Below are 14,405 nucleotides of genomic sequence, written 5' to 3' on the forward strand. Positions count from 1 at the left end.
AGTACAATGCCACAGCCTCTACTGTGGCTTTTACCTTCCTTAGGGATTATTTGAGTAGGAAATAAGCCTCTCTGAAGTCCTTTCTGATGTCTCTGGACTCCCCACGTGAAGCTGTATGAACTGATTAGTCAAAACAACTGCGCAATTGAGGCGCGAAAATGAGGCCTCCTCCCTCTTCATTCCAGAGTGGAGGGGCCTTTCAGACTAGATTAGGTGTCCAAATAAGTGCCAGGCGCAATATTAAACCCCATAAGTGTTTCAAATTCTTAACAAACACCTTATTCATACTGAAAACATGCTAAAAAGCAATCGATTAAGCCCACAATAGTGTCAACCAGCATAGAGCCCTTAATATAAGCCATCATTTTATACAGAGTCTAAGAAAAACATAATTTATGCTTACCTGATAAATTCCTTTCTTCTGTTGTGTGATCAGTCCACGGGTCATCATTACTTCTGGGATATTATCTGCTCCCCTACAGGAAGTGCAAGAGGATTCACCCAGCAGAGTTGCTATATAGCTCCTCCCCTCTACGTCACCTCCAGTCATTCGACCAAAGACCAACGAGAAAGGAGAAACCAAGGGTGTAGTGGTGACTGAATTATAATTTAAAAAATATGTACCTGCCTTAAAAAACAGGGCGGGCCGTGGACTGATCACACAACAGAAGAAAGGAATTTATCAGGTAAGCATAAATTATGTTTTCTTCTGTTATGTGTGATCAGTCCACGGGTCATCATTACTTCTGGGATACCAATACCAAAGCAAAAGTACACGGATGACGGGAGGGATAGGCAGGCTCATTATACAGAAGGAACCACTGCCTGAAGAACCTTTCTCCCAAAAATAGCCTCCGAAGAAGCAAAAGTGTCAAATTTGTAAAATTTGGAAAAAGTATGAAGCGAAGACCAAGTTGCAGCCTTGCAAATCTGTTCAACAGAGGCCTCATTCTTAAAGGCCCAAGTGGAAGCCACAGCTCTAGTGGAATGAGCTGTAATTCTTTCAGGAGGCTGCTGTCCAACAGTCTCATAGGCTAAACGTATTATGCTACGAAGCCAAAAAGAGAGAGAGGTAGCAGAAGCTTTTTGACCTCTCCTCTGTCCAGAATAAACGACAAACAGGGAAGAAGTTTGGCGAAAATCTTTAGTTGCCTGCAAGTAGAACTTGAGGGCACGAACTACATCCAGATTGTGTAGAAGACGTTCCTTCTTTGAAGAAGGATTTGGACACAAGGATGGAACAACAATCTCTTGATTGATATTCCTGTTAGTGACTACCTTAGGTAAGAACCCAGGTTTAGTACGCAGAACTACCTTGTCTGAGTGAAAGATCAGATAAGGAGAATCACAATGTAGGGCTGATAACCCAGAGACTCTTCGAGCCGAGGAAATAGCCATTAAAAATAGAACTTTCCAAGATAACAATTTTATATCAATGGAATGAAGGGGTTCAAACGGAACACCCTGTAAAACGTTAAGAACTAAGTTTAAACTCCATGGCGGAGCAACAGTTTTAAACACAGGCTTGATCCTAGTTAAAGCCTGACAAAAGGCCTGGATGTCTGAATTCTCTGACAGACGCCTGTGTAACAAGATGGACAGAGCTGAGATCTGTCCCTTTAATGAGCTAGCCGATAAACCCTTTTCTAAACCTTCTTGTAGAAAAGACAATATCCTAGGAATCCTAACCTTACTCCAGGAGTAATCTTTGGATTCACACCAGTATAGGTATTTACGCCATATTTTATGGTAAATCTTTCTGGTAACAGGCTTCCTAGCCTGTATCAGGGTATCAATAACCGACTCAGAAAAACCACGTTTTGATAAAATCAAGCGTTCAATTTCCAAGCAGTCAGCTTCAGAGAAGTTAGACTTTGATGTTTGAATGGACCCTGAATCAGAAGGTCCTGTCTTAGAGGTAGAGACCAAGGCGGACAGGATGACATGTCCACTAGATCTGCATTCCAAGTCCTGCGCGGCCATGCAGGCGCTATTAGAATCACTGATGCTCTCTCCTGTTTGATTTTGGCAATCAATCGAGGAAGCAGTGGGAAGGGTGGAAACACATAAGCCATCCTGAAGTTCCAAGGTGCTGTCAAAGCATCTATCAGAACCGCTCCCGGATCCCTGGATCTGGATCCGTAGCGAGGAAGTTTGGCGTTCTGGCGAGACGCCATGAGATCTATCTCTGGTTTGCCCCAACGTTGAAGTATTTGGGCAAAGACCTCCGGATGAAGTTCCCACTCCCCCGGATGAAGAGTCTGGCGACTCAAGAAATCCGCCTCCCAGTTCTCCACTCCCGGGATGTGGATTGCTGACAGGTGGCAAGAGTGAGACTCTGCCCAGCGAATAAAAGTTTTTTCAGCAGTTAAGGCCAGGTTTGAACTCACAACCTTTGGGTTAAGAGGCATTAGACTTAAGCACTATGCCACAACAACCCCATTATCTTTGATACTTCTATCATTGCTAGGGAGCTTCTTGTCCCTCCTTGATGGTTGATGTAAGCTACAGTCGTGATGTTGTCCGACTGAAACCTGATGAACCCCCGAGTCTTTAACTGGGGCCAAGCTAGAAGGGCATTGAGAACTGCTCTCAATTCCAGAATGTTTATTGGCAGGAGACTTTCCTCCTGACTCCATTGTCCCTGAGCCTTCAGAGAATTCCAGACAGCGCCCCAACCTAGAAGGCTGGCGTCTGTTGTTACAATTGTCCAGTCCGGCCTGCTGAACGGCATCCCCCTGGACAGATGTGGCCGAGAAAGCCACCATAGAAGAGAGTTTCTGGTCTCTTGATCCAGATTCAGAGTGGGGGACAAATCTGAGTAATCCCCATTCCACTGACTCAGCATGCACAATTGCAGCGGTCTGAGATGTAGGCGTGCAAAGGGAACTATGTCCATTGCCGCTACCATTAAGCTGATTACCTCCATGCATTGAGCCACTGACGGGTGTTGAATGGAATGAAGGACACGGCATGCATTTAGAAGCTTTGTTAATCTGTCTTCTGTCAGATAAATCTTCATTTCTACAGAATCTATAAGAGTCCCCAAGAATGGAACTCTTGTGAGAGGAAAGAGAGAACTCTTCTTTTCGTTCACTTTCCATCCATGCGACCTTAGAAATGCCAGAACTAACTCTGTATGAGACTTGGCAGTTTGAAAGCTTGAAGCTTGTATCAGAATGTCGTCTAGGTACGGAGCTACCGAAATTCCTCGCGGTCTTAGTACCGCCAGAAGGGCACCCAGAACCTTTGTAAAGATTCTTGGAGCCGTAGCCAATCCGAATGGAAGGGCTACAAACTGGTAATGCCTGTTTAAGAAGGCAAACCTTAGATACCGGTAATGATCTTTGTGAATCGGTATGTGAAGGTAAGCATCCTTTAAATCCACTGTGGTCATGTACTGACCCTCTTGGATCATGGGTAAGATTGTCCGAATAGTTTCCATTTTGAACGATGGAACTCTTAGGAATTTGTTTAGGATCTTTAAATCCAAGATTAGCCTGAAAGCTCCCTCTTTGTTGGGAACCACAAACAGGTTTGAGTAAAACCCTTGTCCTTGTTCCGACCGCGGAACCGGATGGATCACTCCCATTAATAATAGATCTTGTACACAGCGTAGAAACGCGTCCTTCTTTATTTGGTTTGTTGACAACCTTGACAGATGAAATCTCCCTCTTGGGGGAGAGAATTTGAAGTCTAGAAGGTATCCCTGAGATACGATCTCTAGCGCCCAGGGATCCTGGACATCTCTTGCCCAAGCCTGGGCGAAGAGAGAGAGTCTGCCCCCCACTAGATCCGGTCCCGGATCGGGGGCCCTCGGTTCATGCTGTCTTTGAGGCAGCAGCAGGTTTACTGGCCTGCTTGCCCTTGTTCCAGGACTGGTTAGGCTTCCAGCCTTGTCTGTAACGAGCAACAGCTCCTCCCTGTTTTGGTGCAGTGGAAGTTGGCGCTGCTCCTGCTTTGAAATTCCGAAAGGGACGAAAATTAGACTGTCTAGCCTTAGCTTTGGCTTTGTCTTGAGGTAGAGCGTGGCCCTTACCTCCTGTAATGTCAGCAATAATTTCTTTCAAACCGGGCCCAAATAAAGTTTGCCCCTTGAAAGGTATATTAAGTAATTTGGACTTAGAAGTTACATCAGCCGACCAGGATTTTAGCCACAGCGCCCTGCGTGCCTGAATGGCGAATCCTGAATTCTTAGCCGTAAGTTTGGTTAAATGTACTACGGCCTCCGAAATGAATGAATTAGCTAGTTTAAGGACTCTAAGCCTGTCCGTAATGTCGTCCAGCGTAGCTGAACTAAGGTTCTCTTCTAGAGACTCAATCCAAAATGCTGCCGCAGCCGTGATCGGCGCGATGCATGCAAGGGGTTGTAATATAAAACCTTGTTGAACAAACATTTTCTTAAGGTAACCCTCTAATTTTTTATCCATAGGATCTGAAAAAGCACAGCTATCCTCCACCGGGATAGTGGTACGCTTAGCTAAAGTAGAAACTGCTCCCTCCACCTTAGGGACCGTTTGCCATAAGTCCCGTGTGGTGGCGTCTATTGGAAACATCTTTCTAAATATTGGAGGGGGTGAGAACGGCACACCGGGTCTATCCCACTCCTTAGTAACAATTTCAGTTAATCTCTTAGGTATAGGAAAAACGTCAGTACTCGCCGGTACCGCAAAGTATTTATCCAACCTACACATTTTCTCTGGTATTGCAACAGCGTTACAATCGTTGAGAGCTGCTAAGACCTCCCCTAGTAATACACGGAGGTTTTCCAATTTAAATTTAAAATTTGAAATATCTGAATCCAATCTGTTTGGATCAGAACCGTCACCTACAGAATGAAGCTCTCCGTCCTCATGCTCTGCAAGCTGTGACGCAGTATCAGACATGGCCCTAGAATTATCAGCGCACTCTGTTCTCACCCCAGAGTGATCACGCTTGCCTCTTAGTTCTGGTAATTTAGCCAAAACTTCAGTCATAACAGTAGCCATATCTTGTAATGTTATCTGTAATGGCTGCCCAGATGTACTAGGCGCCATAATATCACGCACCTCCCGGGCGGGAGATGCAGGTACTGACACGTGAGGCGAGTTAGTCGGCATAACTCTCCCCTCGCTGTTTGGTGAAATTTGTTCAATTTGTACAGATTGGCTTTTATTTAAGGTAGCATCAATACAGTTAGTACATAAATTTCTATTGGGCTCCACCTTGGCATTGGAACAAATGACACAGGTATCTTCCTCTGAATCAGACATGTTTAACACACTAGCAATAAACATGCAACTCGGTTACAATTTTATTTAATAAAAACGTACTGTGCCTCAGAAGCACTAAACGATTAAATGACAGTTGAAATAATGAACTGAAAAACAGTTATAGCATCACTCTTAACAAACAACACAACTTTTTAGCAAAGGTTTGTTCCCATTAGTAAAATAACACTAATTAAATTTTAAACATAAAAATTACAGAGCAACGTTTTAAATCACAGTCACTATATAAGTCTCACAGCTCTGCTGAGAGAATCTACCTCCCTTCAAAGAAGTTTGAAGACCCCTGAGTTCTGTTAGAGATGAACCGGATCATGCAGAAAAACTGACTGGAAATTTTTGATGCGTAGCAAAGAGCGCCAAAAACGGCCCCTCCCTCTCACACACAGCAGTGAGAGAGAAACGAAACTGTCATAATTAACACAAGCAAACTGCCAAGTGGAAAAATAATGCCCAAATACTTATTCACTCAGTACCTCATTAATGCAAACGATTCTACATTCCAGCAAAAACGTTTAACATGAAAAATACCTAATAAAAGGTTTAATGTACTTTTACAGAGTAATTCCGGTGAAATACCATCCCCAGAATACTAAAGTGTAGAGTATACATACATGTTCATTATAACGGTATGGCAGGATTTTTTCATCAATTCCATTCAGAAAATAAAAACTGCTACATACCTCAATGCAGATTCAACTGCCCGCTGTCCCCTGATCTGAAGTTTTTACCTCCCTCAGATGGCCGAGAAACAGCAATATGATCTTAACTACTCCGGTTAAAATCATAAGAAAAACTCTGGTAGATTCTTCTTCAAACTCTTCCAGAGAGGTAATAACACGCTCCGGTGCTATTGTAAAATAACAAACTTTTGATTGAAGTTCTAAAAACTAAGTATAATCACCATAGTCCTCTCAAACCTCCTATCTAGTCTTTGGGTGCAAGAGAATGACTGGGGGTGACGTAGAGGGGAGGAGCTATATAGCAACTCTGCTGGGTGAATCCTCTTGCACTTCCTGTAGGGGAGCAGATAATATCCCAGAAGTAATGATGACCCGTGGACTGATCACACATAACAGAAGAAAATGGCTTACCTATCCCTGAGGGGATTTCTGACAGTCTTCTAGCATTACTTGGTCTTGTTAGAAAATGACTGATCATACCTGAAGCAGTTAAGCCTGCAAACTGTTCCCCCCAACTGATGTTCTCTGGTATTCAACAGTCCTGCGTGGGAACAGCAATGGATTTTAGTTACTGGTGCTAAAATCATATTCCTCTCAGCAGAAATCTTCATCACTTTCTGCTTCAGAGTAAATAGTACAAGCCGGCACAATTTTAAAATAACAAACTCTTGATAGAAGAAATAAAAAACTACAACTAACACCACATACTCTTTACCACCCCCATGGAGATGCTACTAGTTAGAGCGGCAAAGAGAATGACTGGGGGGGCGGAGCCTGAGGGGAGCTATATGGACAGCTCTGCTGTGTGCTCTCTTTGCCACTTCCTGTAGGGATTGAGAATATCCCACAAGTAAGGATGAAGCCGTGGACCGGATACACCAATGTAGGAGAAAAAGCCTAATGCTGCAAGTGGCCGCCTTCTTCCGCATTCGGTTCCTAACAAAAGTATCTGAAAGTTCATCCCTAGTTCTTACCCATCCGCTGATTTTTTCACCTGTGCTGTAATGAAAATCTGGCCTGTAAGGGGGTACTGAGGACTGGAATTGAGAAACACTGCTCTATTAGATGCTGCTACCAAGACCAGAGGTTCACAGAAAAATAAGCAGGTGATTAACACTTTATTATTATTATACTTTATTTATGATATTCCACAGCGCTATCCATGGATACAATTCATTTAAATAAAACAATACAAGACTTGTAAGAGACAGGACAACATTTACAAACACATACAGGAGGGAGTGAGGGCCCTATTCCAGTGGGAACTTACAATCTAGAAGGGTAGGCGGTTGAGAAACAGGAGGTGAGAACTGCAAGATTGGGAAAGATGTTAATGCAGAGTTAGATGAGGGAAATGTTAGGTAAGTGAAATTAATTTATTATTGAGTAGGGTGGTAGGCTTCCGTGAACAGAAAAGTCTTCAGGGAGCATTTAAAGGAAGAAAGATTAGGGCAAAGCCTGACAGCACGAGGGAGAGTGTTCCAGAGGGTAGGTGCTGCACGACAGAAGTCCTGCAGTCTAGCATGAGAGGAGGTGATAGTTGCGGATGCAAGGAGCAAGTCATTGTTGGATCTTAGTGGGCGGGCTGGAGTATACTTGTGTATTAGAGAGAATAGGTAGAGGGGAGCGGCGTTGGTGAGAGTTTTGTATGTAAGGGTGAGAATTTTGAATTTAATTCTGCTGTGAATGGGGAGCCAATGAAGGGACTCGCAGGCTGTAGAAAGAGACTGGATATGGAGGACGAAGGATAGATTTGAGTCAAGTGTAACTCTGAGGCAGGGGACTTGGGGTGATGGGGAAATGGTGATGCCGTCAACAGGGATAGAGAAGTCACAAGTCGGCATAGAACTTGAGGGAGGGGGTAAGAAGGAGCTCAGTCTTGGACATGTTAATCTTTAGGAGGTGAGAGGCCATCCAGTTAGAAATACCAGATAAGCAGTTATCACATTTTAAGTCATAAAAGAAATGAATAATACTAGTTTTCCCCAAATGTATAATTAAATGCCAAGAAACCACTATCTTAATAAATGCCAATGGTGCCACTATAAAAATAGTTTTTAGAATGAGCAAGCGTATTAGCAGTTAATGAGATAACAAGTCTGATTACCTGGTCCCATGCGTGGACAGTGGTTGGATCATACACCAGGACATACCCAATAGTCACTAGGCAGATGTAAATCACCAGAGCAAAGACACGTAGCCACTTACGCCCAAAGGATTCCATGTAAACTAGTCCATAGAGAGCTGCAAAAATGACCAGTGCAAGGCATACCGTGATTATAAAGGCAAGATGGTGAGAAGGCTCCTAAGAGAAAGAAAAAAAAAGGAGTAAATTTACTAGCTAGGAGATTATTTCAGAGCAGAAAGTCATCAGAGGACCCAAGAAAATATTTTTAATAATAATAATAATAAAAGACATAAAAGAAGTGATGAACTATTACAAAACAAAAAAGTGAGGACATTATCAACAGGTGGCAAAAATAATAATTAATTTGCCAATGCCATAGCTTCTACTTAAATATAAAAAGTAAAAGGTTTAAAACTACCATTTTCTTAACAAAATGTATATTGTTTTGAAGTCCTTACAAATTTGTTTAAAATCTAGGAGCAATGTTTGGGTAGCCACAGGATCAGGAGTTATAATACATGCATACATACATATGTGTGTGTACTTAGTGGAATTGAGAAAACCGAACATTTCAAGAGTAAGCAGACAAATTAAGTAACAAAAGTACATTGCAAAGTTTTGTTTTTTACTATGTATAATCTTATAATTAAAGGGACACTATACCCAAACATTTTCTTTCATGATTAAGGTAGAGAATATAATTTCAAACAACATTCCAATTTATTTCTATTACCTAATTTGCTTCATTCTTTAGATATACTTTAATGAAGAAATAGCAATGCACACGGTGAATCAATCACAGGAGGCATCTATGTGCAGCTACGAATCAGCAGCTACTAAACATATCTAGATATGCTTTTCAGCAAAGAATATCAAGAGAATGAAGCAAAATAGATAACAGAAGTAAATTAGAAAGTTGTTTATAATTGTATGCTCTTTCTAAATCATGAAAGAAAAAATTTGGGTTTCATGTCCCTTTAAACACTATATAATGCAATCTCAAAGTAGTTACTTGTGGCTTTAACTGCCAATTTAAATAAAAATTGAGTACACACTTGTATTAACCCCTTCATGCTTTTATGACTTTCTATGCTGTCCTAACTGCACTGGGTTTCAGCGCCATTAGGACAGCATGGAATGTCCTAGCCGTTAGCCGTCAAGATCCAGCCCCTTATTAAGTAGCTGAGATGAATGATCTCCCTGCTAAGAAATATACACTACCTACTGTGATTGCGTGTCAACCATAAGTATGGGTCGCATTTGATAGCGTTGAGACAGCCAACCTTAACGAATCTTATGGAAAAGAGTGCAATTGCCTGTGGCTTTTACCTTCCTTAGGGATTATTTGAGTAGGAAATAAGCCTCTCTGAAGTCCTTTCTGATGTCTCTGGACTCCCCACGTGAAGCTGCATGAACTGATTAGTCAAAACAACTGCGCAATTGAGGCGCGAAAATGAGGCCTCCTCCCTCTTCATTCCAGAGTGGAGGGGCCTTTCAGACTAGATTAGGTGTCCAAATAAGTGCCAGGCGCAATATTAAACCCCATAAGTGTTTCAAATTCTTAACAAACACCTTATTCATACTGAAAACATGCTAAAAAGCAATCGATTAAGCCCACAATAGTGTCAACCAGCATAGAGCCCTTAATATAAGCCATCATTTTATACAGAGTCTAAGAAAAATGGCTTACCTATCCCTGAGGGGATTTCTGACAGTCTTCTAGCATTACTTGGTCTTGTTAGAAAATGACTGATCATACCTGAAGCAGTTAAGCCTGCAAACTGTTCCCCCCAACTGATGTTCTCTGGTATTCAACAGTCCTGCGTGGGAACAGCAATGGATTTTAGTTACTGGTGCTAAAATCATATTCCTCTCAGCAGAAATCTTCATCACTTTCTGCTTCAGAGTAAATAGTACAAGCCGGCACAATTTTAAAATAACAAACTCTTGATAGAAGAAATAAAAAACTACAACTAACACCACATACTCTTTACCACCCCCATGGAGATGCTACTAGTTAGAGCGGCAAAGAGAATGACTGGGGGGGCGGAGCCTGAGGGGAGCTATATGGACAGCTCTGCTGTGTGCTCTCTTTGCCACTTCCTGTAGGGATTGAGAATATCCCACAAGTAAGGATGAAGCCGTGGACCGGATACACCAATGTAGGAGAAAAAGCCTAATGCTGCAAGTGGCCGCCTTCTTCCGCATTCGGTTCCTAACAAAAGTATCTGAAAGTTCATCCCCTAGTTCTTACCCATCCGCTGATTTTTTCACCTGTGCTGTAATGAAAATCTGGCCTGTAAGGGGGTACTGAGGACTGGAATTGAGAAACACTGCTCTATTAGATGCTGCTACCAAGACCAGAGGTTCACAGAAAAATAAGCAGGTGATTAACACTTTATTATTATTATACTTTATTTATGATATTCCACAGCGCTATCCATGGATACAATTCATTTAAATAAAACAATACAAGACTTGTAAGAGACAGGACAACATTTACAAACACATACAGGAGGGAGTGAGGGCCCTATTCCAGTGGGAACTTACAATCTAGAAGGGTAGGCGGTTGAGAAACAGGAGGTGAGAACTGCAAGATTGGGAAAGATGTTAATGCAGAGTTAGATGAGGGAAATGTTAGGTAAGTGAAATTAATTTATTATTGAGTAGGGTGGTAGGCTTCCGTGAACAGAAAAGTCTTCAGGGAGCATTTAAAGGAAGAAAGATTAGGGCAAAGCCTGACAGCACGAGGGAGAGTGTTCCAGAGGGTAGGTGCTGCATGACAGAAGTCCTGCAGTCTAGCATGAGAGGAGGTGATAGTTGCGGATGCAAGGAGCAAGTCATTGTTGGATCTTAGTGGGCGGGCTGGAGTATACTTGTGTATTAGAGAGAATAGGTAGAGGGGAGCGGCGTTGGTGAGAGTTTTGTATGTAAGGGTGAGAATTTTGAATTTAATTCTGCTGTGAATGGGGAGCCAATGAAGGGACTCGCAGGCTGTAGAAAGAGACTGGATATGGAGGACGAAGGATAGATTTGAGTCAAGTGTAACTCTGAGGCAGAGTTCATTCTTGCTTCATTCTTTAGATATACTTTAATGAAGAAATAGCAATGCACACGGTGAACCAATCACAGGAGGCATCTATGTGCAGCTACGAATCAGCAGCTACTAAACATATCTAGATATGCTTTTCAGCAAAGAATATCAAGAGAATGAAGCAAAATAGATAACAGAAGTAAATTAGAAAGTTGTTTATAATTGTATGCTCTTTCTAAATCATGAAAGAAAAAATTTGGGTTTCATGTCCCTTTAAACACTATATAATGCAATCTCAAAGTAGTTACTTGTGGCTTTAACTGCCAATTTAAATAAAAATTGAGTACACACTTGTATTAACCCCTTCATGCTTTTATGACTTTCTATGCTGTCCTAACTGCACTGGGTTTCAGCGCCATTAGGACAGCATGGAATGTCCTAGCCGTTAGCCGTCAAGATCCAGCCCCTTATTAAGTAGCTGAGATGAATGATCTCCCTGCTAAGAAATATACACTACCTACTGTGATTGCGTGTCAACCATAAGTATGGGTCGCATTTGATAGCGTTGAGACAGCCAACCTTAACGAATCTTATGGAAAAGAGTGCAATTGCCTGTGGCTTTTACCTTCCTTAGGGATTATTTGAGTAGGAACCTTAACGAATCTTATGGAAAAGAGTGCAATTGCCTCTTTCTCACAACCGCCATCAAATCTGGACAGCGTAAAGGCGCAGTGCTATATGCAAGCATTCCTGAAGTTTAAAGCACTATACTTCGATGAACAAACTCTTCAAAATGAAGTCCTTAATACAAGATATCCCAGTTGATTTTATAAAGCCCGAAAACTGAACACGAATTAGATAATATGGTAACACCGGATAATGTTCTGGGCCCTTTTTATTCTTCTTCACGAATCTCCGGAGAATGCAGGAAGTCTCTTGCTGGTAAAAACCTGGAACTTTTTGAACCATCTCCAGGATTTATAATTCTGAAGTACAGTCCTAAATTTCCTAAATGAATACCTCTGAATGCTGTTCGTTGTCTATTTAAAACTTTGGTATCCATTATGCTGTCATTTTCCTTGCAAGAGATTATAAGATAAGAATACTTGGTGAGAGGAAGATTACAAAAGTAGGTTATTATATTTCTGAAGGTCTACATGTTCAATATTTCTCATTAACCTGTTAGTCATATCTGTACTGGTGTTACATGACTTTACTTTATGGATCATATGGGTTTGGGGGAGGCGCTAAAAAGCAATTGGGTTTAAACGGATGTGTTTAAAACTTTATATTCTAGTCTATCTTAACCCTTTTTTAGTTTAGAAGGAAGGACTAAGCCAGTGAAGTAACTAAACATACAAAAGAAAGATAACAGATGAGTGTAAATGAAAAAAGGTTATGAATGGAATAATTTTTATAAATGATAGAAAAAATAAAGGGTAAAAAGAATGACTCAAAATGGGTAATGACTTATAATTTTGTATATAATTTTTTAAAATAATAATTCATATAAATGATCATTTTAAAGTTATCTATATATAATGTGGATGTTATGGTGAAATGAAAGAATTTTAGCAAAGCAGAATGTTGGGGGGGAGAAGTCACAATGAAGTATATATGGAAATATCACTTTGTGTAATATCCCTTTAAGAAGTAAATGAAGCAACCAGGAGACCAATTAGAAAAAAGCGTGGGGAATTTAAACCGAGTCTCACTGAACACAGTATCTTGACAAAGCCCTGAAAGAGGGTGAAACGCGTAAAACTGTGGCAGTGAGAGACACAAAGTTTATCACGGATATTAACAGAAGCAGGGAGAACCTCTGTATCAAAGAAACCTGACAAGGGCCGAAAAAGACTGGGAGACAGTCATTTACTCTGTGTACTAAGTACTAAAGAGCAGAGGAACATCTAGCCTGGAAGCAGGAGACAGAACGGAGGAAGGAGGATTACGAAATAAAATACTTGCGCAAGTATTCTACAGTAGCCGGTGCCGACAGTGAGTGACATCACACCGAACACATACAGAAACAGCGGCTCCCGATTTCCAAACAAAGGAGAAGTGAAGACGAATAAATAACAAGAAGGTGAGACTCGTAATTTCCCCAAACTCAAAGAAGAGAGGTAAGAAAGCCTCACATTACCAGCTTATGAGATACGGGACACTTAATTGTTTTGTGAAGTTTTAAATAAGGGGCCAAACATACACCAGATTAAGGCCTCATGACACACATTTTCCCCATCAGTGAAATACATTAAAACTGTGTCCTTGGAGATCGGAAAAATTGGATAATGAGACATTGCAACTTTGTTTGGTATACAAAAGATTTATGAAAAGTAGCTTTATAGGGAAGGTCTAAGAATTATTAATTCTAATTTTGACAAACGATTTGAGTCATTTGCCCAAGGTAATAAAGTTTTTTGCATTGTCTACAGTCGGTTTACGTAAACCAGTATGAATGGTAGTATAAATGGTTTTTTAATTTAGTGAATATATTGGAAGGCTGTATTTGAATAATTTATACAATTTAGGATATCCGTAAGAGATACAAAAAGAAGTGACCATTTTAATCAATCTTTGTATCAGTGGTGTTAGGTTTATGAAATTTTAGATATTGAATGTTATAAGTACGTATATTGTTTTATGATGAGCAGATGTAACTATTAAATTTTCTTTTTTTCAACGATCCATTTAGCTTATTGATCTTTATTGGAATTATAAATTAGTGAAGAACAGTTGATTATTAATAACCATCTATAGTTCAAAGGAGTGAGGTACAGAATTAGAGGTATAGAGTAACTGGTTATACTCTCTTAAAGGGACACTCAATCAAAATTAAACTTTTATTATTCAGATAGAGCATGCCATTTTAAACAACTTGCCAATTTACTTCTATTAACAAAATGTGCACAGTCTTTTTATATTTAAACTTTTTGAGTCCCCAGCTCCTACTGAGCATGTGCAAGAATAAGTGTGTATGCAATTGTGAATGGCTGATTGCTGTCACATGGTACGTGTATGCATTTGTAATTGGCTGATGGCTGTCACATGGTACAGGGGGAGTGGAAAAATACATAACTTTTAAAATTGTCAGAAAAGAATCTACTCATTCGAAGTACAGACTAAGTGCTATTGCATGGTCTTGTTATCTTGCATTTGTTGATTATGCAAATCTACTGTGTTGACTGGTCCTTTAAGAAAGACTAGAATATAAAGTTTTTAAACACATCCGTTTAAACCCAATTGCTTTTAGCGCCTCCCCCAAACCCATATAATCCATAAAATTAAATTCT

The 14,405-nt window shown here is 40.7% G+C and overlaps 1 protein-coding gene across 3 annotated transcripts in view; it reads right to left on the minus strand.

The window, feature by feature from the left end:
- The window catches only part of ADCY7 (adenylate cyclase 7), a 722,067-nt gene that overhangs the window by 404,692 nt on the left and 302,970 nt on the right, over window positions 1-14,405 (minus strand). For all 3 annotated transcript variants that reach the window (XM_053699557.1, XM_053699558.1, XM_053699559.1), the window contains one exon: window positions 8,058-8,255. In XM_053699557.1, coding sequence (XP_053555532.1) covers window positions 8,058-8,255 — 198 coding nt within the window. The remainder of the gene's footprint in view (window positions 1-8,057; window positions 8,256-14,405) is intronic.

The sequence above is a fragment of the Bombina bombina genome, chromosome 1 (assembly GCF_027579735.1).
Source record: "Bombina bombina isolate aBomBom1 chromosome 1, aBomBom1.pri, whole genome shotgun sequence".
NCBI lineage: Eukaryota > Metazoa > Chordata > Amphibia > Anura > Bombinatoridae > Bombina > Bombina bombina.